At 32.8% G+C, this 25,217-nt stretch overlaps 1 protein-coding gene across 3 annotated transcripts in view; it reads right to left on the minus strand.

Annotated features, from left to right (window-relative positions):
* The window catches only part of LOC111641080 (polypeptide N-acetylgalactosaminyltransferase 1-like), a 58,382-nt gene that overhangs the window by 2,763 nt on the left and 30,402 nt on the right, over nucleotides 1-25,217 (minus strand). For all 3 annotated transcript variants that reach the window (XM_023387196.1, XM_023387197.1, XM_023387195.1), the window contains exons 4-12: nucleotides 24,440-24,606; nucleotides 24,304-24,359; nucleotides 23,500-23,651; nucleotides 23,250-23,420; nucleotides 14,746-14,863; nucleotides 11,832-12,012; nucleotides 9,612-9,751; nucleotides 9,419-9,517; nucleotides 9,207-9,341 (exon numbers count right to left, since the gene is read on the minus strand). In XM_023387196.1, coding sequence (XP_023242964.1) covers nucleotides 9,207-9,341; nucleotides 9,419-9,517; nucleotides 9,612-9,751; nucleotides 11,832-12,012; nucleotides 14,746-14,863; nucleotides 23,250-23,420; nucleotides 23,500-23,651; nucleotides 24,304-24,359; nucleotides 24,440-24,606 — 1,219 coding nt within the window. The remainder of the gene's footprint in view (nucleotides 1-9,206; nucleotides 9,342-9,418; nucleotides 9,518-9,611; nucleotides 9,752-11,831; nucleotides 12,013-14,745; nucleotides 14,864-23,249; nucleotides 23,421-23,499; nucleotides 23,652-24,303; nucleotides 24,360-24,439; nucleotides 24,607-25,217) is intronic.

The following is a 25,217-nucleotide window of genomic DNA, read 5'->3' on the forward strand; positions in this document are numbered from 1 at the left end:
TAAGATTTTAAGGAAGACAATCAAAAACTCTTGTTTTTGAATGGTATATCATAATCAAAGGCTTTTCTAAACATTTACAACATTTTTGTAGCAGTAATTCTGTTGCAAAAACAAAATTTAATGCATGTTCTCTCAATTATACTTGACATTTTGAAAAATCACTGGCACAAAAATTCTTTACACTTCAACTGTGCACAATTTTCACATCAGTGAAAATGGGTCTAAAACTGAATTTTGGCTTGTTTAGCTGTCATACCAGGTGCACCCTACTGTCATTTCTATTTTGTGTCTTGTACCTTGTCAATAAATGCATTGCAGGTGCCATGGGCTCATAACTTTAACCCCCCCCACTCTGACCCACTTTCACCTCCTATTCTTCACCTTACTTCTTATTTCATTAGAGAGGTTGCGGCCAAAGTTTACATCTTTAAAATGTGAACGTCAAACATCGAGTGCCGCTATCTTGTAAGCAGCGCTCGATGTTCACGTTTTAAAGATGAGAACTTTGGCCGCAACTTCTGTTATCTTTCTCCCCCCAACCTCAGGTCGTACCTTTGAGTGATACCTGGAGTTTTCCTTCTTTCTAAAAATACCTGTTTGGAATTGAAAATATGTATCTTTTTATTCTTAGATCTTCTAAAAATATTTCATTGTACAAAAATTACAAAATGTTTGAGGAGCCAGAAAATATAAGTTTAAATACTCTCAAGAGAAAATTAAACAGTTTAAAGGAAATTTTGTGTTTGCTTTTATGTAATACTAGCAGACCCGCCACGTGTTATTGTGTCTCAAAATGTATCTATTATAAATTTATAACACTTCCCCATGGAGGGGATTTTTCGAAAAATTTCTTCTTAGTGTACATTCTCTTGATGTACCCTATTAAAACGCAATCAAAAACACAAAAAACCACATCTAAAATAGTATAAATAGAAGCAGAGTTCTTTACGGTAAGCCTTAATCCTAATCATCTCCCTTCAGTGGGAGGGGGGAAATTTCGGCACGTATATTATATAAAAACACGTGCGTATTCGAATGCAGCATCGTGTTAAAATTTCAAAGGAATCGGTAGGAACAAACAAACATTACATTTTTATTTATATAATTAGATAGAAGATGATCTGCTTTAGTTCATTTTCACAGAAAAGCAAACTTAGGGCGTTGTATTCGTAGCGCCATCTGTTGGACATAAAAGCCTTAACCTAGATTATATCTTTTAATTTAATTTATATGAATGTTTAACGGAATAATATACAGCCTATGTCCACCCTGAAGTTCCATTCTAAATATTGGTGAAAGAATTTTTGAAATCGGATGAGTAGTTTCGGAGATTACCTGCTGCATACAAACTTACATACATACTTACAAACATTACCTCTTTATAATATTAGTATAGATAATAGATAAACTTTGACTTATCTGTATATAAATTCCTATGATCTCTTCAAAGCTATGATGTCCATCCTATAAAGCACTCATAGTATCTCAGCAAGTGTAAGGTACATAAGGGTGATACAAAGAAAAGTAACTAACCTGCTAGCTATATACAGGTAGCCCTCGGTTTACGCTGATTCACAATAACGCCACTACGCGGTGTAATTTCACAATTTTCCCTATGCCAGACTGATTTTCATTTCAGTGTTGACTTATTTACTGAGCCGCGACATTGTACATTTGTTAAAACAAAGATTTTTATTGAATATATTTATTTTTTCTGTTTAATATTATTGCATTAAATTAATATTAAAACACTAAATGTTTAGATACCCAAGAGTCAAGTTATCAAACTTAATAGTCCAATAAATGGCATCCGAATCCATAGCACCAATGAATGTATCCCGTATCACTTTGTTTAGGAATACACCTTACGACGCAGTAGCACTTATGGCGATCACAAATTATCGTTAGAGAGACAAATCTACTTCTCGTTGGCCAGATGATACTTTTTATTAGCCAGACTATATCTATCTCTCCTTAGCCACCTTCAATTTTCCCGCTCAAACTGACCTTATACATGCGTTATGGTGACCGGTGATCGACCAATCAGTGTCTCCACTCGTCCATAGCTCTACGTCGGGTTAACGTATCCTTTCAACTATGGAAAGTTTGACGGATGAACTTTGTGAGTTAGACAATGATTGGGAGTGAAGTGCAAATGTAAAAAGAAGTATCATCGCATCCATTCAACCATATTCCAAAATTCTCAATGAAAAAAACAAAAATGTAAACAATTAAAGATTTTTTAGAACAAATTATCCAAGAGATCCAAACCTAAAATTTTAAAATAAAAGCATTTCACTTTATTTTATGATAAAATACGTTTTAAAAATTATAAATTTATATGTATATTTGTATTAAGTGAAAAATAAGCAAATAATTTTGTTTATTATGTAGAAACTAACCCTGTACCTCACTGTAAATATGGGTTCATTTTACGTCAATTTGATTTGCGCCGGCTTTTGTAGGAACGGAACTGCGGCGTAAACTGAGGGCTACCTGTATCTGTAAACATTACTTCTTAATCTCCATAATAAATGACTTAAACAATGTGCTTTTGTCATTACTAATAGACATTAAACAAAACATGCTCAGCAAATAATAAAAGGTGTGTTATGATAATGTTGCTGAGATAGTTTTATTGAGAACTAATGTTTTCAGCCTATAGAATACATATATTCAAATTCACATGATTTGAATATATGTATTCTATTGATGAAGCAGTGTCTAAGTAGTTATCATCAGACATAACACAGGTCTGCAAGTAAAAAACTGCATAGGATTTTTATACATTTTCTTATAGATTTCAACTTGGTATTTTTTTTTTTACCATCTCGTAAATTTTTTTTGTTACACTCAAGTTTTTGTTTGTATTTAGCGTAAAATTCCTAGTTAACTTAAAATTTAGTATTCTCTTTTTTATTTAAAAAATGGCCTTAAAACGAAGACTTCTCACATTAATTCTATGAATTATTGCTGGACTTTGTAATAAATAAATAAAAATGTTAGTGGTTGAAGAGAATAGTGGTAGGAGGAGGTAGGTTAAGTAGTTTTAGCATTAGGAGGAAGGTTGCATGATTGTATAGAAACAGGTTAAAAGTTGATAGTGAGTAATATTATTGGTGAGGTTGAGCATGTTTCAACATGTTATCTGGGATACTAGGAATAAATATAAACAAACTACTGTTGGATTAGATCATGTTTCAACAAGCTAAATAAGTTCAGTATCTCGCTGGCCATCTAATGCCACACTCAGTTTATATCCAGCATTCGAACGCTACTGTGCTTGTATTTTTATTTCTGAAATATGGCTCGCAGAGGTTGTGTAATTTCTCCCGACAGCTTCTGTTATGTTTGTGGTGAATACACCGTGAAAAGTCAACAAAGAAATATAAGTGTGTTTGTGAAGAAAGTTTAATTTGCATATTTCAAATTTCAAAGACAAAGCATATTTTTGTCTTTGAATATTTCAAATTTCAATATTTCAAATTTCAAAGACAAAGCATATTTTTGGAAACAATGGGAGAAAAGGAAAAAGAAGCATGGGACTCTCTCAAGAATGTAGTGCATAAGTTTTTGGGGAATACTAAGGACCCTGACTATAAAACCATTGTACAATGCATGCTGGCAGCAGCGTAGGAAACTCAAGGATGCAAGATGAGTTTAAAAGTTCATTTCTTACACTCCCATATATTTTCCCAAAAACTTTGGAGCCTACAATGAAGAACAGGGTGAAAGATTTCACCAGGATGTCCGTGATATCGAGAGACGTCACCAAGGAAAATGGGATGTCAATATGTTAGCTGACTACTGTAGATGTTCAATGGATGGAACTCACTCCGGGTAGATGACTACATACCAGTGGTCCAATGTTTCAACTGCTCTGGATATGGCCACACCTCCTACCGCTGTCAAGAGCGGCAATGCTGCAGCCACTGTTCAAAAAGACACAAATTCAAAGAATGCCCGAACCTTAAAAAAGAACCCAGATGTACTAACTGCCTCAAACACAACAAGCAAGTGCCAGAACAGAAAAAATACCCAACGGATCACAACGCCTTTGACAGAAGCTGTCCGATTCTTAAAAGACATAAAGAAATGCAGGTAGCCAACACCAACTACGAGTAAGTTCCCCACAATGGTTTACCTTTTATCAGAACCACATCTTTCCACATTCAACTCCAACAAACCCACAACCAGTCAGAAGAACCATCTTAACATTCTCCAAATCAACCTCCAAAAATGCAAAGCGGCGTCATCTGCCACCATGCAGTTTATGATTGAAAAGGACATTGACATTCTGATCTTTTAAGAACCTTACCTCTATGACAGTTCGGTAGCCCTCCTGGGGAGAGGACACATCCTGACAAAGCGTAACAACAGAAACCAAATCCAATCCAGCTTCCTGATAAGGAACAAACACCTCAACTGCCAGCTGCTCTCTGACAGGTGTACAAACTACGCAACGACAATTAGCGTCTCTACCAATACCGAGACTATTTACATTATCAATGTCTACTGCCTGCCCTCTGAGGGCATCGAGGAACCCCTTCAAGGACTATCTTCCACCTTGGACAATCTCCCAACTGGACCTTACATTGTATGTGGTGACTTCAATGCCAAATCCCCAATTTGGCACAGTCCTATTGAGGACCCCAGAGGCCGTGCTGTCACTGACTTCATGGCCGCTACTGGCACCTATTCCCTCAATACAAGCACCTTACCGACTTTCTCCAGCTCAAACGGGAACAGTTGGATAGACCTCTGTTTGGGCAACCACAAAGCAATGAGATTAATCAGCTACTGCCAAAGCCTCCCTAACGCAACAGCCAGTGACCACGCCTACATCTACATGGAAATAGGTGGTATAAACAGCCAACAAAGCACCCACATTACTAACAGGACCAATTGGGAGGCCTTCGAGGAACTTCTCAAGCTTAAATGGGACCCAACAGATCTGTCCAACATCAATTCCCCTACCGACATAGACCACGCCATCCACAACCTCCAGCATGCGATCAAACAGGCCTACAGCGAGTCTACCACTATCAAAACTAGGAAACTCTCGGTCCCATGGTGGAATCACGACCTAACAAAAAAACGTAAGGAGGTACGCAAGGCCTGGCGACAACTTTATAAAGAGAGGGACCCTTCCAAAAAAAAGGAGAAAAAAGACAGTTACAAGAAAACCGTTAAAGAATATAAAACCTTCATTAATAATTCCAGGAGTAACTCCTGGAAAACTTTCTGTACTAACTCTAATAAATCTGGACCTTGGGAAATTCCTTACTACACGGCGATACGGAAGAAAAAGCCTCTGATACCTCCACCCACAATCCCAACGGACACCGGTTATACCACAAATCTCCAGGACACTTACCAGGCTATCTTCAAGGAACTGTTTCCTACAGACGACCCGCTGTTGGACAACAACAACCACAGCGACATCAGAAACAGGAGCCACTCCACCCCTCATACTGAGGAGGACCAACCCTTCTCCTTCCAAGAAATCAAAAAAGAATTCGACAACATCAAAAGGAAAAAGGCACCGGGCCCAGACATGATTGACTGGCGCATGGCAAAACATGCCTATGCGGCCATCCCTACCACCTTCTCCGTACTGTTCAATAAATGTCTACAACAAAGATACTTCCCGAAGCCTTGGAAAACGGCAACAGTCAAGCTCATCCCAAAAAATGGTGAGGCCCAACCAAATTCTCCTAACGACTACAGACCGATTTCCCTCCTGGCCGTGCTTGGTAAGGTCCTGGACGGTCTAATGGGCGGCAGGATCCTCTACCATTTGGACAGCAAAGGAGCCCTCCACCCTGCCCAATATGGCTTCAGGAAAAACAAGAGTGCACATCAAGCCATCAGTAAGATAACCGACTACATCAACACAGCAAAGCAGGCCGGTAGGCACACCCTTCTGGTAGCTATTGACTTCAAGGGTGCGTTCGACCACGCCTGGTGGCCGACCATCCTCACCTCTCTGGCTGACTCCCACTGTCCCTCAAATGTCTGGGGCCTTCTTCAAAGCTATCTCTCTGAAAGGACGGCCATGGCCACTAACCTGGACAACATAGTCTACACAACACCGATTTCCAGGGGATGTCCCCAAGGGTCCAAATCTGGCCCCTTATTATGGAATGTGCTATACAACGGCCTCCTGCATGTCACAGAAAAGGTGCCTCTAGAGGGAAACCCTTATATCCAAGGCTTCGCTGACGACACGGTGGTCCTCCTCTCACACCAGAACCAGGAAACCCTACAAAAGCTAACCAACGTGGTCCTCCAAGCAGTATATGATTGGAGCGAGAACAACAAACTCCTCATCAACTACAACAAAAGTAACTGCATCTGCTTCCCAAAAGCCAACATCCTTAAGAAAAAACCTACAATCCGGATAAATAGTCATCGAATCAAATGTGTCGACACCATTAAATACCTGGGTATCGTCCTCGACCCTAAGCTAACCTGGAAGCCACACACCCACTATATCTACAATAAAGCAATCAAAGCCAGCCACTCGCTCAGAAGCATCGCACGAAACCTCTGGGGACTAGACAGTAGGACCAGTTCCTTCATCTACAAGGGTGCCATAGAGCCAATGTTAACCTACGGGTGTGAGGTCTGGGGCTACTCAGCCCAAAAGATACACATCAGACGCAAGCTGCTTTCTGCCCAAAGGCAAGCTCTAATTGCAATCACTAAGGCTTATAGAACTGCCCCTACGAACGCCCTCCAAGTGATTGCTGGCCTAACTCCGATCCACCTTCAAATTCTTCAACGGTATGTCAAAAACCTGATAATCAAATATCATGCAAAAGAGCTCTCAACAACGCAGCTCCATAATATAATCAACAGGCTAAACCTGCCAAACGACATCCAGAATCTCATCAGGGACGTGGACGACTATGGTATCGATATAAACAACAGTAACGAACTTACCCACCCATCGGAAACCACAACCATGATCATTCACGACATTCAGGACAGTCCCCCCAAGGGGAAGAACTTCTACACAGACGGTTCCAAAACTGCCAACTCTGTTGGAGCCGCTGTCTACTTCACGGATACCCTCACCCCCAGCCACTGGCAAGCTGTCGCAAGGCTAAGGGACCACTGCTCAATTAACCAAGCAGAATCCCTGGCCATCCTCCGTGCTCTACAACACATAAACAATCATCCCCAAAGGTTTCAACACGGCAAAGTAAACATCATCAGCGACAGCAGGATTGCCTTGTGGCAGGTTAAAAATGAAAACCACAAGCTTCCAATTGTCAACGACAGCCTCAAGATTCTAAAACATTTAAGGGACAACAATATACAAATCTACTTCCACTGGGTCAAGGGCCACTCAGACACTAACGGAAATGATCGGGCTGATGACCTAGCCAAAAAAGCCGCTAACATTACTTCAAAAATCCACTATCAGGCCCTACCACTCACGGCTGTTCTCAGCTCTCTCCGTTCCATTATAATTAACAAATGGCAAAATGAGTGGGACAACAGCACCACGGGTCGCTACACGTACGCCTTCATCCCCAACATCAACCAAAGGCTGAACAATCACGTCTTCCATACCAACCACGGCCTGACCCAGATGCTCACAGCACATGGAAACTTCAGGGCATACCTCAACAGGTTCCACAACAAGGGTAACGCCAAATGCAACTGCGGGATTCCAGAAGACGAAGACCCATTCCACATCATTTTCACTTGTCCGAACTACAACTCTCAGAGGAGACCACTCCGCAATGAAGCAGACTCTGAAAGACTTCTTTGGCCATGCCAACTGAAAGACCTTGTTAACAACAACAAACTCTTCAAAGCCTTCAAGACCTTCGTTTCCAACACCAAATTAAGCATCTACTCCAACATGGCAAGTAACACCAATTAACGGGCCTTTCCCGGCCTACCAAGGCCAGTCTTCATCTCTCTACTCTAATTTCCTCCAGGTAACCCCATATTGTACCATATACCCCCACCCGCCAATTCAAACAGGTGACTGTTGTACTCTCATATTTTGTCGGTCAAATTTGTAAAGCACGAACCTCCTACTGCATGTAATATTGCATTATTGTTTTACTTAAACAAACCGGAGTAAGCGCTCATGAGACCCTCTCCTCTTTTCCCAACTTTCCCCCACCCTCACCCTCACCCCTACTTCCTCCTCTCTTCACCAAGGCAATACCTTTTGGTACGCTTTACTATTCAATCACTGTCACTGTAGATGTTCAATCCAGAAACCAGAGAAAGAAATTGGAAACGAGTTTGGAGAAGCATCAGAAAGAAGAAGAAAAGGTTTCATAAGAAAAAAGAGTAGACCTAAAATTGTGTATAAATATCAGAAACAATTTGAACTAAATATATTTTCTTACAATTATCAACATTGTAATAAATAAGAGTTTTTATCAAAAATTTGTTTCTATTTTGCAAAAAACCTTTACGTGATGGGATGTAACGGAAGTTATTTTTGGAATTTGCGATCTCTAAAACATAATTCAGCAAAAATATTCCATGCAGCTGGAAAAAAAAATTTTTTTGCAGACCTGTGTAATCTGTTGCTTCTTGGTGTAAGCAAAGACCTAAATTAGGTAATTTTATTATATCTAATGANCTTGTTAACTAGTTCAAAAATGTTAGTGATATACAAACTTTTCCCACTGTTAGAGAAGTTATGTCTGTTTTTCAGAATTTTATGTTTTTAGTAAATAGTTTATAATAAGAAGAGATATAACTAAAAATAACCTGGTTTCTTCCTAAGCCATGGCATGCTCCCATTGCAACATTCTCACCACTTTTACAACTAAGTATCTAAGTCATTACTGACAGCAAAAGTATCATACTATGAGACATTTTTATATATATCATGGTATGATACTTGTGCAGAGATCATATGACCCCTCTCACTATCCGGTATTGTGTTTGTGTATATTGTCAGACTTCTGAGAAGGATGTCATAATTGTGACCGGTTATAAGTCAATATATACCTGATATTGGTGTCCAAACTTTTTGATTAGTGGGTTAAATTGAGCATAAGTCATAGATATCATTTATAAGCAATGTGTCAAATATGTTCACAGACTAAATTTGGCCTGGTAGTGTAGTTTGGACACCAATGCTCTAGGTTATGAGAAACATAAATTTATTTTTGTCACATTTTATTTGAACCATAAAAGATTAAAGTTCAGAAATATCCTACCGTTTGATCATAGTTCCACATTTGATTTCCTCCCATGCCATGACACCTTATGAGTTTCACGGGTCCTTTTGATGAAGCAGCATCTAAGCAGTTATCATCAGACATAATCTGTTGCCTCTTGGTGTAAGCAAATACCTAAATTATGTAATTTTATTATATTTAACAATGTTTTTTATTAATGTATAATAATAATAGATGTAACTAAAAATAACCTGGTTTCCTCCCAAGCCATGGCATGCTCCCATTGCAACATTCTCACCACTTTTACGACCATAAGTATCTAAGCAATTCTTAGAATCTGCATTTTTTATCTGAAATTTATAATTAGTAATGCCTCAATATATTACAAGCTCAAAGATTATTACTTGATGGTTCAAAATTCAAATTTAAGAAACAAATTCTTACTTCTCCCAAGTAATGGTAATCAAGTGGCATTTGTGATTCTGGATAAATGTTTTCTAGATACCAGCGGAAACTCTTGCAATGTAAACGTTGTCTCAGAGACTTCCGTGGAGTGACATCTCCTACCACTGCTTGTTTGGCTCCTAAAATGATTTCGTTTAAATTGTATTATAATCAATTAATATATTTTCTTATGATTGTTAAAACACACAACTATTTATCTGAATTCTAACAATGCAAATTTTTTTCTTTTTTTAACAGAAAAATTCAAGCCAGTTTCAATAATAATTGTTTTGAGGGTGATTTAATTTACTTAAAAAATTTTAACATTTCTTTAACAGTAAACTAATTAAACTTTTTGTTATTAACAATTTTACTTATTATTAAATCAATATAAAATATCCAATAAAATTACAATTATTTACATTTGATGAAGAAATACAATAAACCCAAGAATAAAATTTATACGTTTACATACTTTTACATTACTGACTACTTTATAATAGGCATTCAAATTAAATTAAATTGATTTTGTTTGTCCCATGCTGTGACTCCTTATGAGTTTCACGGGTCCTTTTGATGAAGCAGCATCAAAAGGACTGGCTAATCACATGAAAATAGAGATGAAAAATGAATGATGATAAAGATCATTGGTATATTACATAGAAAGATTATTTTAGTTTCATACCATAGAAAAGATCAATAACTCTACTTTAGTAATTAAATACAGTCTAACCCAATTATAACGTCATCCATGGGACTGGCAATTTTTTGATGTTATAACAGTGTTGTTATCTGCTGGGTCATAATTTCAGTCCCATAAAAAGTACCAAGTGTGTTTAAGAATCTATTACAAAATGCTTTCTAATTTAACATCGCATGTATTACCATAAAATTATTTCTTAATGGTAATACAGTATACTGTATCTATTATGGTAATAATAATTTATTATCATATGTATAAAAGTGCAAACTAAATGTTTAAATCAACCTTATTTACATCATTATGTCTACGTTTACATTGATGTAATTAAAAATTTCAAAAATTACCTTTTATAAGAAATTTCTATTTGTCTTAAGTTTCGATAATGATGGCACTTCCGGTTTTGAGAATAATGTCAAAGGTTAAACTAATGTATGCCAATTAAAAAGACAATAATATTCACTTTACAAAGTCAGTTATTTTAGATGTTTTTCACCTAAGAATTTTTTATCAATGTCATTTTCTAAATCATACACTTTATTCATTATTTTCAATGACGTTTTCCGAGACCTGTAAAACATTTTCAATAATCTTATTGCATTATGCACTTCCCTGGTTGAAAGCACTGTCATTTTCTTTGTTTGATGTTTTATCTTCATCATCATCAATTTTTTTCTTCTGAAGATTTAATTTGCTCAACGATTGTTGCATCTGCTTAAAATAACACAAGTAACTATGCAGACTGACTGATCATCATGTTGTTTAATCTGTCCTATGTTGTTCCTGAAAATATCCGTGTTGATCTCACTGACCTGCGTGGGCGATCCCGAATATTTTCGCGTTTACATCAGAACGTTTTTGATACCAGATGTCACTAAGCGTCATAATTTTTATATTAAAATGAACTTATAGAAACAAAAAAAAATTATATTTTAAATTATTGAATACATTTATTTTGTTTGTGAAACATAAAAAAAATAATTTTTTACGATACAGTAAACACGATTATTATTTAAGCCTAAAATTTTTATTTTATTTTTTTTAACGTCAACAAAACTTCAACATCGAATAGGTTAAAGATGTGACCATCGAAGTCAGGTGGTGAGAGTACCACCCACAGTTGTTCTAGGAAATGGACTCTGGCCTTAGAAACTGAACACTTAGTACTGTATTTTCTTTGTTAAATAAAATTCGTAATCTAATTTTTTAAATCTGAGAATGCCTTAAATATGATGTTAAAACAGGGTTTTATGTCATTACAAGTGTGTTCCTTAACATTATCTAGTATAGTAAAATCATGGGTCCGATAAAAATTTGATGTTATTTTAAGGTTGTTGTTACATCCGATGACATTATAATCGGGTTAAACTGTATGTAATTTTCATTTTATAACAACAAGGTGGACTATTTAAAAATGCATATACAATTAAAATAAAGTTTCTGTTTTTATAATATTTTGTATAAGTTTATCATTAATGACAGAGAAAATTATTTTGTAATAATTTGAAGACATAGTTTACCTGGATTTATAGCATAATAAAAATCTTTCCACTCATCTAACCATACTTCAGCAAGACGGGCATTATTGTGATTGACGATGTTGCTAGTACCTCCTGGAAATGTGTATGGAGTGGATTTACGAAAAACATGTCCTACATGAGAACAGGTCACAATTTCCAAAGTACCACCGCACATCCATATCTGAAATATATCATCTAATATTAAAATTCTCATTTATTATGCCATGCAAGATAAAATGATTCAATCTTTAGAATGACTATTCTTTCAGAGGATTTCATTATATAAATGTTCACCAAAGAAACAGCTGTAGCCTTTGCAGTGTGTTCAATAAAGAACAAACTAGATTTTGTCATTCTTTTGAAGATGACATGGAATTATTGGATGCTGTTGTCTTACTATTTAGAGCCAAGTCTGGATTTTATTTCAGGTTTTGGCTCTTTCTGCCCCATAAACAGTAAGAGGACATTTTTTTCCCATACCTGTCATGGGTGCATGACTGCCTCAAAGTCTTTATTAGAAGAAGGGTCTGTGACTGGAAGGGTATCTGACCATAAAATGAAACCAAATTGCAAGAAATGGGAATAATACTGAAGAATTATAATAATTTACTGTTGAACACAAGACTGTGTTATTATTAAAACACTTGGCATTTATCCACTTTATTCAGTTGATATAAACTGAATAAAGTGGATAAACGCCAAGTGTTATAATAATAACACAGTCTTGTGTTCAACAGTAAATAAATACGAAAACACGGTTTCAAAAAACGAAATTATAATAATGTATTTATATGAATAAAAACAATAACGGCAAAAGAGAATTTTATAATAAAATTTTTAGTTTTACACCTGTTACAGTCACTCAAACTTTGTAATGATTTATTGTACTAAATCAATTCAAAGTGCTTTTTTTTTGAAGTGAAAACATTTAAAACTAAACAAATGTTTTCAAGCTATACATCTACCATCACCAATCAACAAAAGAAATGACTAAGAGTATATTGCCTGTATTGAATTTTCTAAGAAGTTTTCACTCCAATAAAAACAGTTGGAATCAGATTTGCTTCAGGAGCTTCCTTAATATTACAAAAATATGCCTTTTGAATGGAATATTTTGAAATTGGCTTATTTTTAATCCATATTCAGATTAATAACAAATAGAAGTAATTAATAGAAAAAAAAGGATAAAAGATCAAGCCAAAACTGGTGTGTTATAATTTGGATTATGAAACATTACTAATTTATTTTTATGTCTTAATTAATAGATTTAGGATAACTTAAAAAATTTAATCTTTAATCTTATATAAATGCATTTCAATGGGCACAGTGCTAGTCAAAATGCATTTGTACAAGATTACAAGGATAATTTGTATGTTGATCTATGGGATGCTGCTATTTGTTACTGTTTAGTTATTAGATTCTTCATTTTAATTCTTAAATTTTTCACAACTTCTACATAAAATTAATTTTTATTTGTATAATTTTGTATCAAAATTATAATTAGTTAAATACTGTATATTGAATACAAGCCAAAATAAAAACTAATAATTTCCATACAAAGTAGCTTCAAAAAGTTCCTGGAATTGGTTCATTACTCAAACGTATGTGTATGATTGACAAATCAAGTTATGTGTCCTTCAAAGGATTGTCCTTTGGCAACCACACACATTTGCAAATGCTGGTATAGCTGCTGAAAACATTCTTGGAAGCAGTCTTGCGACAGTGCATGCAATGCAGATGTCACACTATGTATAACCTGATCCACATTCTTGAAGTGATGTCCTTTGATGGCATCTTTCAATCAGAGAAAGAGGTAAAAATTGCACGAAGCATCTGTAGAGTATGGAGGATACTCCAATATGATCACTCCATGTTTGGTCAGATACTGCTTCACCAGCATGGGCATTGTTATGGAGAAGTACCCATGTGTTGTTTTCCCAATGGCACAGACATTTTCAGCAGATGGCTTCTCTAAGATGACGAAGGATGTCCACATACAACTCCTTGTTGACTGTGTGACCATCAGGTATAAATTCTTAGTAAACAATCCCTGGGAGTGAAAGAAGTTCTCCAACATAACCTTTCCTGTCCTCCTTGAATTTCATGGACTGAGGTGAGGTGGGTGGCTTCCATTCCACAGACTGTCGTTTTGGTTGAGGATTGTACAAGAAACATCAGGTTTTGTCACCCGTGATAGTGTCAAGAAATTCCAGATTCTTATTGGCCAGTTTGATGAGATTTCCACACAATATCTTGCAAGTCTCTTCCTGGTCTGCCATGAGCATTCATGGCACCATGTGTTGGCAAAATGATGCATGTTCAATTGATCATGCAGGATGGAATGACAACTTCCAACCAAAATTCCTGCTGTCTTGGCAATCTGCTCAATTGACTGCCATCTGTCTGAACTCACAATCTCATGTACAACTGACACTTTCTCATCAGACATTAATGTCAACAGACAACTACTTTGCAAATCAGCAGCGATACTTTCTCATCGCACATTAAAGTATTTTTGCCAGTCAAACTTGAGAATGCTTCATGGCAGATTTAACATAGGCATCCTGAAGCATATTCAAGGTCTCAGAGAACTTTTTCCCCAATAACACACAAAATTTGATATTTGCACGTCATTCTTCCACAGACATTTTTGCCAGCTCCATTTGTGACATCTCACTAACACGATCTTCAGTAAATGGTAACTGATGTCATCTTTGCAATGAGTAACAGAGTTGTTTGAACACTTTTCTCTATTCCTGACATGTTTAGCTAAGGCATGCATTACATGTTCCCTTTTTCATTGTCTTTAATTGACTAACCCAGCATAATTCTGGGAACTTTTTGAAGCTACTTTGTAGATGTATATATAACTATTGGTTTTGAAAAATTTAAATAAATAATAATAATAATTTACCCTGAAAGAAAGTTCTAAATTTTCTCCACCCCAGATATCCATTCCTTCGTCATATTTTCCCAATTCTTCAAAATAATCACGATCAATGGAAAACAAACCACCCGCCATGGTCGGAGTTCTATTATATATAATGACAATATAAATTAATTAACAATCATTAATTTCTTAAATGGTCATTTCATATTTCATTAATAAATTTAACAGAATTCATTGTAATATAATATAATATACTTTTAACAGAATCAAACTAAAAATTNTAATTACAGTTTGATTATGAACAGTATTTAATTTTTTGGCTGCATTTGTAGCATTCTCATCACTTAAAAATAAAAAGTATAAAACATGTCTCTTATATTCATCTGTTACTTCCATTTTAACGAAAATAAACAACTAAAATGTTCCCAATTCTGAATAGTATTATATGAATGAGATCCAATTTAACACTTCAGTGTAAAAAGTATCACATTAGACTGGCATTTTTAACAGCAAAACAAGATTTTTCTCAAGGTACTAAAATACGCAGGAACTTATGGACTGACCTGATACTTCAATGTCATTAAACCCTGTTTTGTATAACAAATTTGGACTTTTTGTACATTTTCAACCCACAAAAAAATTTTATCATGCATTGGTGATTTCTGATAGTTTTGGTTTTGGTAACAATTATTTATGAAAATTAACTTTTATTTAATCTATGCTTGTAACATTTTAAATAATGTTTTATGCTTTGTAACACAGTCACTGTAAAAAACAAACTTTCCTACCAATTTTAGATGTTATACATTGTGAGGCCATGCACAAAGATTTAACTCCCATTTGGGGAAAATTTTTAAATTAAATAAAACAGTATATTGTATATAACAACATATTTATTTTGTACCTGTTCAGCTCCCCCTTAGTCTGTTGTACTATATTTTGCTACATAATTAGTGTAAAAATTGTAAACTACATTATGAAAAAACATAACATGCTTTTTTAAAACCCCCTATTAAAAATACTGTGCAAAGGCCTAGTACATTAAAATTACATGATTAAGAGATTCAATTTCATGTTATTTCAAAGTCTAATGCCTATTATACCTATTATATCAATGGTCAACAGTATTTGTTCAGCTTTTGGACATTTAACTTTTGCAAACATTTAAGAATGCATATGTCCAAAAATAAACACATACAAAACCATTGGATTTTTCTTATAAGAGGACATCCAAGATCTGATGTCCTGGATTTCATTGAAATTTTAATATGTTTTAGTATATCTTGCCCATCATCCACAGTAATGCAACTCATGCCAATGAACAGTAGTTTAAAAGAAATCATTCCTTAAACTTTTCTGTATATTATATACTGAGTTCTGTAAATAAATAGAAACAAATAGACATGGCTGAGTAAGTAAGGCATCAGGTTGAAAAGCTCAATGTCACAGTTCAATCCTGTTTTTTCCAAGTTTTTTTTCTGAAGTGTGCAATCCAGAAATTATTGGACTGCAATTTGAAAAATTGTAGACCTATAAATTTCCAATGTTGTCCACCTGTCCATCTTTTGTTAATCTTGAGAACAAAGTTAGATAGATGAAATCCAAGACCAGATATGGAAACCTTAGGGGCAGAAGGCCCCAATTAACTATATGCAAACCGGAAGTCACATTATTTCAATTCAAAACTTTTTCCCTGAAAGTAGTCAATAATTGACTGGCATGACTCCATTGCTAATGGAAAACTATTATGTACAGGGGCAAAGCACTACAGTATTAATTTGAGGTGGAAAGAGAGTATATATTTTAAATTAAATAAATTAAAAATATGATTAAAAATTGCAACCCAGAATTGTGATAATGTTATAATAAATAATTGCTCATTAAAAGATATATTTGGTCCAAAATATTGTTATGTAATTATTAAAATGATTCAATATTTTTAAACCAACAACTGTAAGAAAAGTATTGATTCATTATTCAACGAAAAAATATTTAAAAATTATTTTAAGATTGACATAATAAATTTGTGTGTGTGTTTAATAAAAATTAGCCATCACTCTCAGAGTTGTGTTCACATCTTTTACAAATACTTACGTAATAATTATCAAAAACATAGTACTGTACAATTGACCAACTGGTACTAAGTATATTTGATAAAGCAATACCTTTGCAACAACACATTTTCTGTAACATTGTCAAAAAAAATGCAAAATGTTGTCAGCATTGTTAGATAATTGATCAATATTTTAAAAAATTTTGGCATGTACTATGTATTTTAAATAACTGGAATAAAAGCTGGTGCACTAGCTGAAACTTTATTCACATGGCCATATCTACCCATTGCAATTCATTTACAGAACTCAGTATATAACACAGAAAAATTTAAGCAATGATTTCTCATAAATTACAGTTCATTGCACAAGTTATGTTACAGTGCATTACTGAGACTGAATTCACAAATGCTCCACAACAAATTCACCTCAATAAATAACTTCAAATATTCAAGTGTTAAAAATAACACAAAAAATCTGTCATATAAAATTAGTAATCTAACTCATAAGACGTAGAAAGTAAGTATAAAACATTTAAATTTATTAGCAAGTGAGTAAGTCTATGTTCTGACAAAGTAGAAGGTGAATTTTATTTTCAATATTTAAAAATATTTAAATTCTGATTACTTTGTTAAATTTCCATATATTAAGAAAACTGGAATAAATGAATTTTTACTTAAATTCAGTAATTTATGTCTAATTGACACAGAGTAATTTATAACATTTTCACAATAATTATTTTTAATAACAATCAAATTTTAAAAAATAATAATAATTACCCTTCCATTCTAACATCCAACAATGACCTATTTAGAGCAATTCTATCACTTGCTAAGAGATTAAACTGATTAAGTTTGAATTTTTCATTTTTTAATTTTTCTTCTTCTTTAGAAATAACTACTGGTTTACCACCTTCTCCTGGCCATTTAAGTGGATTGGTTTTTAATTCTAAAATTAAAAAATTTGTAATTAATTGATTATATAAATTTAGAAAGAAAATAAAATAAAATAATATAATAAAAACTAAAACTATTATCAAAGAACTTTCAGAACTTTTGCAAAAGCTTTAATTTTATCATCTGATCTTAATTATATTAATAATAAATAATTTTACATCATCATTATTACTGCCAATTCCAAATTTTATAGATCCCAATATGATAGATTTTGGAAATAATGAATTAAATCACTTGTTCCAAGGCATTTGTCAAAAGTAAAAATATAATATTTGAACCAAACTATAAATATTAGTATGCAGAATATATGTTTGGCAAATATAATTGTGATTTGTTTCCTTCAAACTTATCCCAATAAAGACTATTCATGTCGATACATAACCAAACAATCGCTTTAAATACTATGGCTATAAATCCACTATTTTTAATAATTAATACTAAGTAATTTCTTACTAGAGGTAGACATTAGGTGCCATCTTTTATCTAAATTAATGATTCTAAATTATTTAGTAAATTATAATTATCTGGAAGAAAAGAACTGGTTCAGGTGAGGCTTAAACCTGCAACTTCTGCTTGCTGTGCTTGCTGGGTGGTGCACTTGCCAGTTGCACCACCCAGACCCCAAACAAACTTTTGCTTCCAGATGTATTTAAATTTAGATACAACCCTATGTGGTTAATCACGGCATCACAGTTTAAATACATCTGGAAGCAAAGGCTTGCTTGGGGTCTGCATGGTGCAACTGGCAAGTGCACTGCACAGCAAGTGGTAGTTGCAGGTTCAACCTCCACCCAGACCAGTTCTTTTCTTCCAGATAATTCTAAATTAACTATAATTTAAATAATTTATTAAATATTAACTTAGATAAGTGATGGTACCTAACATCTACCTCTAGTAGCAAATTACTTAGTATTAATTATTAAAAATAGTGGATTTATAGCCTGAATATTTAAGGCAATCATTTGCTATGTATATATATAATTTTTAGCAAATCTCACAAATTAATTCAATGAACACTTTCAATTGTTTGATTTAAATATAGAATGATTAATAAAACAACCCTTACCTGGACTCTTCCACTTTCTAAACTCTCCTCTTGGAGCTTTTGGTGACCTAGTTGTTGTTGGCGAGATTTGGACATTAGAAACTCTTGCACCTTTCTCACAACCAAAACCATTGTTAATGCAATCAGTATAATACATTAATAAGCAAACACCAACCATTAACCAAACTAATGAAGTAGCTAATATTATTTTACAAGTATGTAAACGTATTCTAGTCATTTTTTAAGTTTATAAACAAATTTAGATATAATAATTTCTTTGATGCATGGTTTCAAGATATTAATAAATGAAACATGTTGTATTTATTTCCATATGTCAATAAAACAATCCTTTTTACTTGTATATCTGTGATAAATATATTTTGATTTTGATAATACTGGTTGTATTTTAACATTGCAGAATTGTACTCATGCCAATAGATGAATTTTACTTCCTTGTTATCTGCAAATATAATAATAAAAATTATTACAGACCTAATATAATTATATTAATTTTAAAAATTATTATATATATATAGAAAAAAAGATATATGTATATCACTTCTCTTTTGATAGAACATGGTTGAGCTGTATACATGAGAGTAAGTCAGAAAGTAAGTTTACCTCATTTTCCCTAGGACAGAAAAAGATAAGATATAGCACACTGCTTTGTTTGTACACCATTCCTTTATTTTTTTAAACATACCACCAAATTTATTTAGAGATTTATCATAGTCTATCATTATATTTTTTATAGCTTGGTGATAGAAACTGGCATCTTGCTTGTTTAGCCATTCACAATTTCAACTTTGACAGAGATGCCACTCAGAAATTCCCTACCCTGCAAATATTTTTTCAGTTTTCCAAACAAGTGAGTCTAAGACTGTTAAGTTTGGGCTGCATGGGGGGTGAGAAACACACTGCCAACATCAAAATGTTCAGCTGATGCAGTAAGTTATTGTATGTGTCATAAATTCTACCATAATTATGCAGTAGCTCCACAACTTGGGTAAGCAGGCAAAGTCCCAATGACAAATTGGTAGGCAGTTATTGTCACAGTTGCACCATACTTCATAAAATCAACAAGAACCACATCTTGAAGGTCCAAAAAATTGCTACCATTCATGTTTTCCATTTTTGTCTTTACAAATTAGTACATCTTTCTCTGATGATTGTCTATGATGATACATGATAAAAAGCATCACTTTCAACTACATAGCATTGCACATTTCACATTGAGGTGGTTATTTTATCAAATTCTGTTGCAAAGTGCAACTTTTTGTTGAACAGTTGCATTAGGACCCACCTACTGTACACTTTTTGAAAGCCCAATTATTTGTTGATAATGATTGGGCTTTTTTGGATCATTGAGAGGTTAAGAGATTGAGTGGTTCAGATACCATGCTGAAGTGGTTCAGATACACTTTAGTGTATCTGAACCACTACAGCATGACATATATGTTCTTCCATACAGACATGTCTTAGAAGTAACAAGTTTCATTGTGGAACTATATGTACAAAATGAAAAATTATCAAACCAAAACCTGGATAAAATTCTTTATAATCTGTATTACATTGTTGATCATATGGTACACACAATCACAAAAATGATGATATACAAACACACATTCACCATCAACACTTCTATGTTAGGCACACAATTATTGGCTACGAGATGATGGATGCTATACTCCACCATCTCATAAAGTTTGATTGAGCAATTTCTGGGAAGAGATATTATCAATGGAATGTTGATCTTTCAAAAAAAAAAAAAAAAAAAAAAAAAAAAAAAAATTTTTTTTATTTTTCTAATTTTTTTTTCCCAAAAAAAAATTTAAAATTTTTTAAAATTGACCTTTATTTGAAATAGCTGCTGTTGTGGTTGTTGTATAAAGATGAGAATAAATATTTTACAAGACATTTTATCATAATTAAAATATATAAGAACTTAATATTTAGCATTTTTGTACTTTAGTCTAGCATTCTTTCAACTTCTAAATGTTAAATGGATAGGAAATCCAACAAAATACATTGCAAATTTTTTAACTGTTAAAAACAAAACAGAAATAAAATTTAAACAATAGTACTAACAAATGAAAATGCTCAATGATTTAAATTTTTAAGTTCATTATCAACAAGCTGTTAGACGAATATCAAAGAATTTCCAGTAAAATAAAAAAGTGATACAGTAAATACTGTACCTTGTCATGAAAAAATTAAATAAATACATGCACACATTATAGTTAATATCAGGTAACCAAAAAAGTTCTGTCGTTTTTTGTTGAAAGAAAACAAACATAAAAATGTATAGGAAATAACACAATTTATTCATCAAAATAACCACCCTCACATTCGATAACCTGTTCCCAACGGGAAACAAGCTTATAAATTCCATTTTTATAAAAGTCACGATTTTTAGAGTTGAAAAACTTACCTAATTCCGTTTTTATAACCTCTCTATTTCTAAACTGTCAATTTCGCAGATGATTATCTAGCCTTAAAAACAGGTGATAGTCAGAAGGGCTAATGTCAGGGAAATAAGGAGGGTGCAAAAAAGGTTCCCATCCAAGGGTCTGAATTGTGTCAGAGGTCACACGCGCAACATGATGTCTATAGCATTATTGTGTAGGAAAAGAACGCCTTTATGGTTCACTAAAGCTGGTGGTTTTTTCAAAAGTGATTGGTGAACTCAATGCAGTTGGTCACTGTAGACATTAGCAGTAATAGTCTGGCCAGATGGTATAAGTTCATAGTGAACAATTCCATTTGCAGTCTACCATATGCACAATATTGGCAGGTGCCAATTAATGAAGTATCCATTTACTGAGCTTGTAAACTTTCCCAAGACAATGCAAATGTAAACGGACAGTTTCATCACTTACGGAGAACCTTTGTGCTAACATCTGACAAGTTTGAGCAGAATATTCTTCGATTTCAGCCTGTAATTCAACATTATTCTCATGGCGCATCTTTAAGCGACTCATTGCCGGAAGAAAATTTTGTAAACCATCTTTGGGTGGTGTGAGTGCTAACAGAACCTTGTCCAAAAGCCTGGCATATTTTTTGAGCCATTTGCACAGCACTTGTTCCAAGTTTAAACTCATACAACATACAAGCACAAATTACAGAGTTTGGAGTACTCATCTTCAAGTCAATTTTTATAATATTAAGAGATAACCTTTTTACTTCTCTTTATATAAGGTGAGTCAGCATTAAATCTTGATTAACATATTGCTGGAATTTTAGTGTCATCTATTGTGTATTGCGTGTAACATTCTTTAAACTTTGTAGTTTCACAAAAAACGACAGAACTTGTTTGGTTACCTAATATAAAGCAAAAATATGGCAAATCAAGTAATTCAGACACTTTAAAAATGTTTTAATGGACCCATTGTGTTTGATGCTTCTATATATGTTACTCAAATTTTGCTGCCAGAAATAAAGTTTTTACCTAAACATGTGAACCTAAGAAATAACTCAAGAGTATTCTTGCACATGTAGTTTTATAATGATGAAAGTTATCACTCATAACAACCTAAATATAATTTGTTATATTAGAATGAGTGAAATGAAAGTGAGACTATGTAATTTATTTGCAACCACTAATAGTTGTTTTTTATGTTTCTGTTGCATAATCCATTTTAATCCTCTTCGAGCTACCTTTTTTTCTTAATATGATCTTATTGCTGTTTCATCTGTACTTTTAAACTTGGTGTATAATAGAGAGTTCAATAAAAGATATAGAAAACTTGCAAGAGTTCAATAAAAATGAACTCTGCTGTAGAATTAGAAATAAAAAATTCTTATCAAGTATTCAATTTCTTTTTACATTTCATGTTTTTTTTTCTTTTATGCATCACATTTTGTAAATATATTTTACTTTTTAAACTAAACTTTAATTTTTTTTTTTTTTTATAAAGTCAATAAAAATATTAAATTAAGCATTCTTGAAGTTTAATCTAAGAATTTTCTTAGTTTCGAAATTGTTGTTTATATTTCTAAATGAAACTACTTGCATGGTCTAGGTATTTTTGTTCTTATAATTTCATATACATTACCAATGAGGTTATTTTTACAGTTAGAAGAAAAATATATTATACTAAGTAAAAATTAATTTTAAAATTATAAACATTTTAGAAAAATAATCATCAAAATGATTTAGAGATAATCACACCATAAACAATAATGTTTTATTCAGAATCAAATATTTTTAGTCAATTTGAACCTGGAAACATTAGTCTTTGGAATTAACTTTTGGTTTTGAATAAAACATTAAAGAAATGATCACACTGATTTACTGTTTAGTATGGTGTGATCATTTCTTCGAAGCAGCATTAGTATCAAGAATGCTGCTTTTAGCAGTTAAAATTTCAAAATAATTTAATTTCTTTACTAGAAATTTGCTTTGAATCATGGATATTATTTATTAAAAATGAATGAAAATCATTTGTATTAAAAATTAAGTAAAGGATTATGTACCTCAAAGGAAGTGTGCGATCACCTTTCCTACGATCAACTTCTCTCTGTGGTACTCTATACCAACGAAAATTTAATTTCCAATTAAAACCACCCCATGTCATATCAGATGCAGGAATATATTCAAATGTTTCATCACTGATGACATCAATTATTGGGCAAACAACTCTTGTTCTAAAATATAAAATTTGTTTAGAAAAAAGGAAAAATTTATTCTTTTAATTGAAAATGATAATTCATAAAAACTATTAACCTGTCTTCAGCTATTCTAGCTAATAATGGTTCTAGCCAACCTCGTGTACATTCACAATGAGCATCTAGAAATGTAATTACTTGACCTTTAGTAATTGCTGCTCCTAAAAGTCGAGCTCGTATTAATCCTGATCTTTTTCCTGTTCTTAGTACCTATAAATGAGGAGCAATAATACTAAATATTTTTTCTGTCTTATTTTTTTTATTTTAAAATTTATTTCTTTACACTAATAAAATTAATTACTGTATTTTATGGAATATAAGACAACTTTTTTCAAAAAAAAAAAAAATCTTGCATTTATACAAAATTGTGATTACCCAGAGGCTAATGAATTCTTCAAATGTCCTTCAGTAGGCTTCAGGTAACCTCTAAATATCCAAACTCTTGTATAAAAATGTTATCATTTAATTAAATATATTATTTTTTGCTATAGCTAAGCAACTTTTGTAAGTATTCAAGATAAATATGTTAATGGTAAATTTTAATTGTAAATGACTTTTAAACTCCTCTTTTTTTTCCTGATAAATAAAAGTGTGATAAATTACTATATAGAATATTTCAAAAGTAACTACTATAGTAACTGTATAGAATATTACAAAAGTAACTACTAGTTATGGTGTGATTATTCTGGTTATAAAAGGTAAAACCTTTTATAACCAGAATACAGTAAAAAAAATTTGGGGCTGAATACCAAAAGCAAGGGATGACTTTAATACACTGATTATTTTTTTTCCCTAAATATTCTATGTTAAAATAGGGTTGCATCTTATATGCCATAAAATACAATAATTAAACATCAATTACCTTCACAGGAACTTCCAATTTCGCAACATAATTTTGTAATTTTTCCCCAAGATAATCTTTAAAAAATATATAGTAATTATAAATATTACATTTAAAAATAATTAGTAAAATATTTAATAAATTCTAATTTTCTTACCCCTTTCACTATAATCATCTACTAATATTATTTCTTTTAATAATTCTCGAGAAGAGGTACGGATAACACTGTGGACAGTACGTAAAAGAGTAGACCAAGCTTCGTTATGAAATACAATTACTATACTTGTTGTTGGCAAACTTTCTGGATAAGTTTTAGATTTACATCTGTAATAAATAATATGTTAAGTTAAAATTAGTGTTTAATTATTTTATTAATGTTAAATTTTCTTGTATTAAATATCTAGGATTATTTTTCTTTATATCAGTTTCCATAAACATCAATCATAACAGCTCTAACTTCTAAATGAAAAAATTAAATTTTGCTTTCTGCCTTGTCAGAGATTAATAAATAAATAGACACAAAAATTTCATCTTTTGCACTGATTTTGAGAAATTATATGACTAATTAAACATATTAGACAACAGAAAAAGTGTATAATAATCCAAGATAAAAATTTACAGGCAAACTTTAACTTTCAGCCAATGTCTTCTTTTGTATATAATATCAGGTCAGTCCATAAGTTCGTGCACATTTTTATCTACAAAAAAAGCAACAAAAAATTTTAATTAAATTTTATTTCAATCTATAATGTATTCACCATTATTTTGTACAATTTCTTGCCATCTTGATGGTAGCGTTTTAATCCTCACTTTGTNATTTATTTTGTTTGTGAAACATAAAAAAATAATTTTTTACGATACAGTAAACACGATTATTATTTAAGCCTAAAATTTTTATTTTATTTTTTTTAACGTCAACAAAACTTCAACATCGA

The sequence above is a fragment of the Centruroides sculpturatus genome, unplaced genomic scaffold (genome assembly GCF_000671375.1).
Source record: "Centruroides sculpturatus isolate CEXI.00-Female unplaced genomic scaffold, Cexi_2.0 scaffold1417, whole genome shotgun sequence".
NCBI lineage: Eukaryota > Metazoa > Arthropoda > Arachnida > Scorpiones > Buthidae > Centruroides > Centruroides sculpturatus.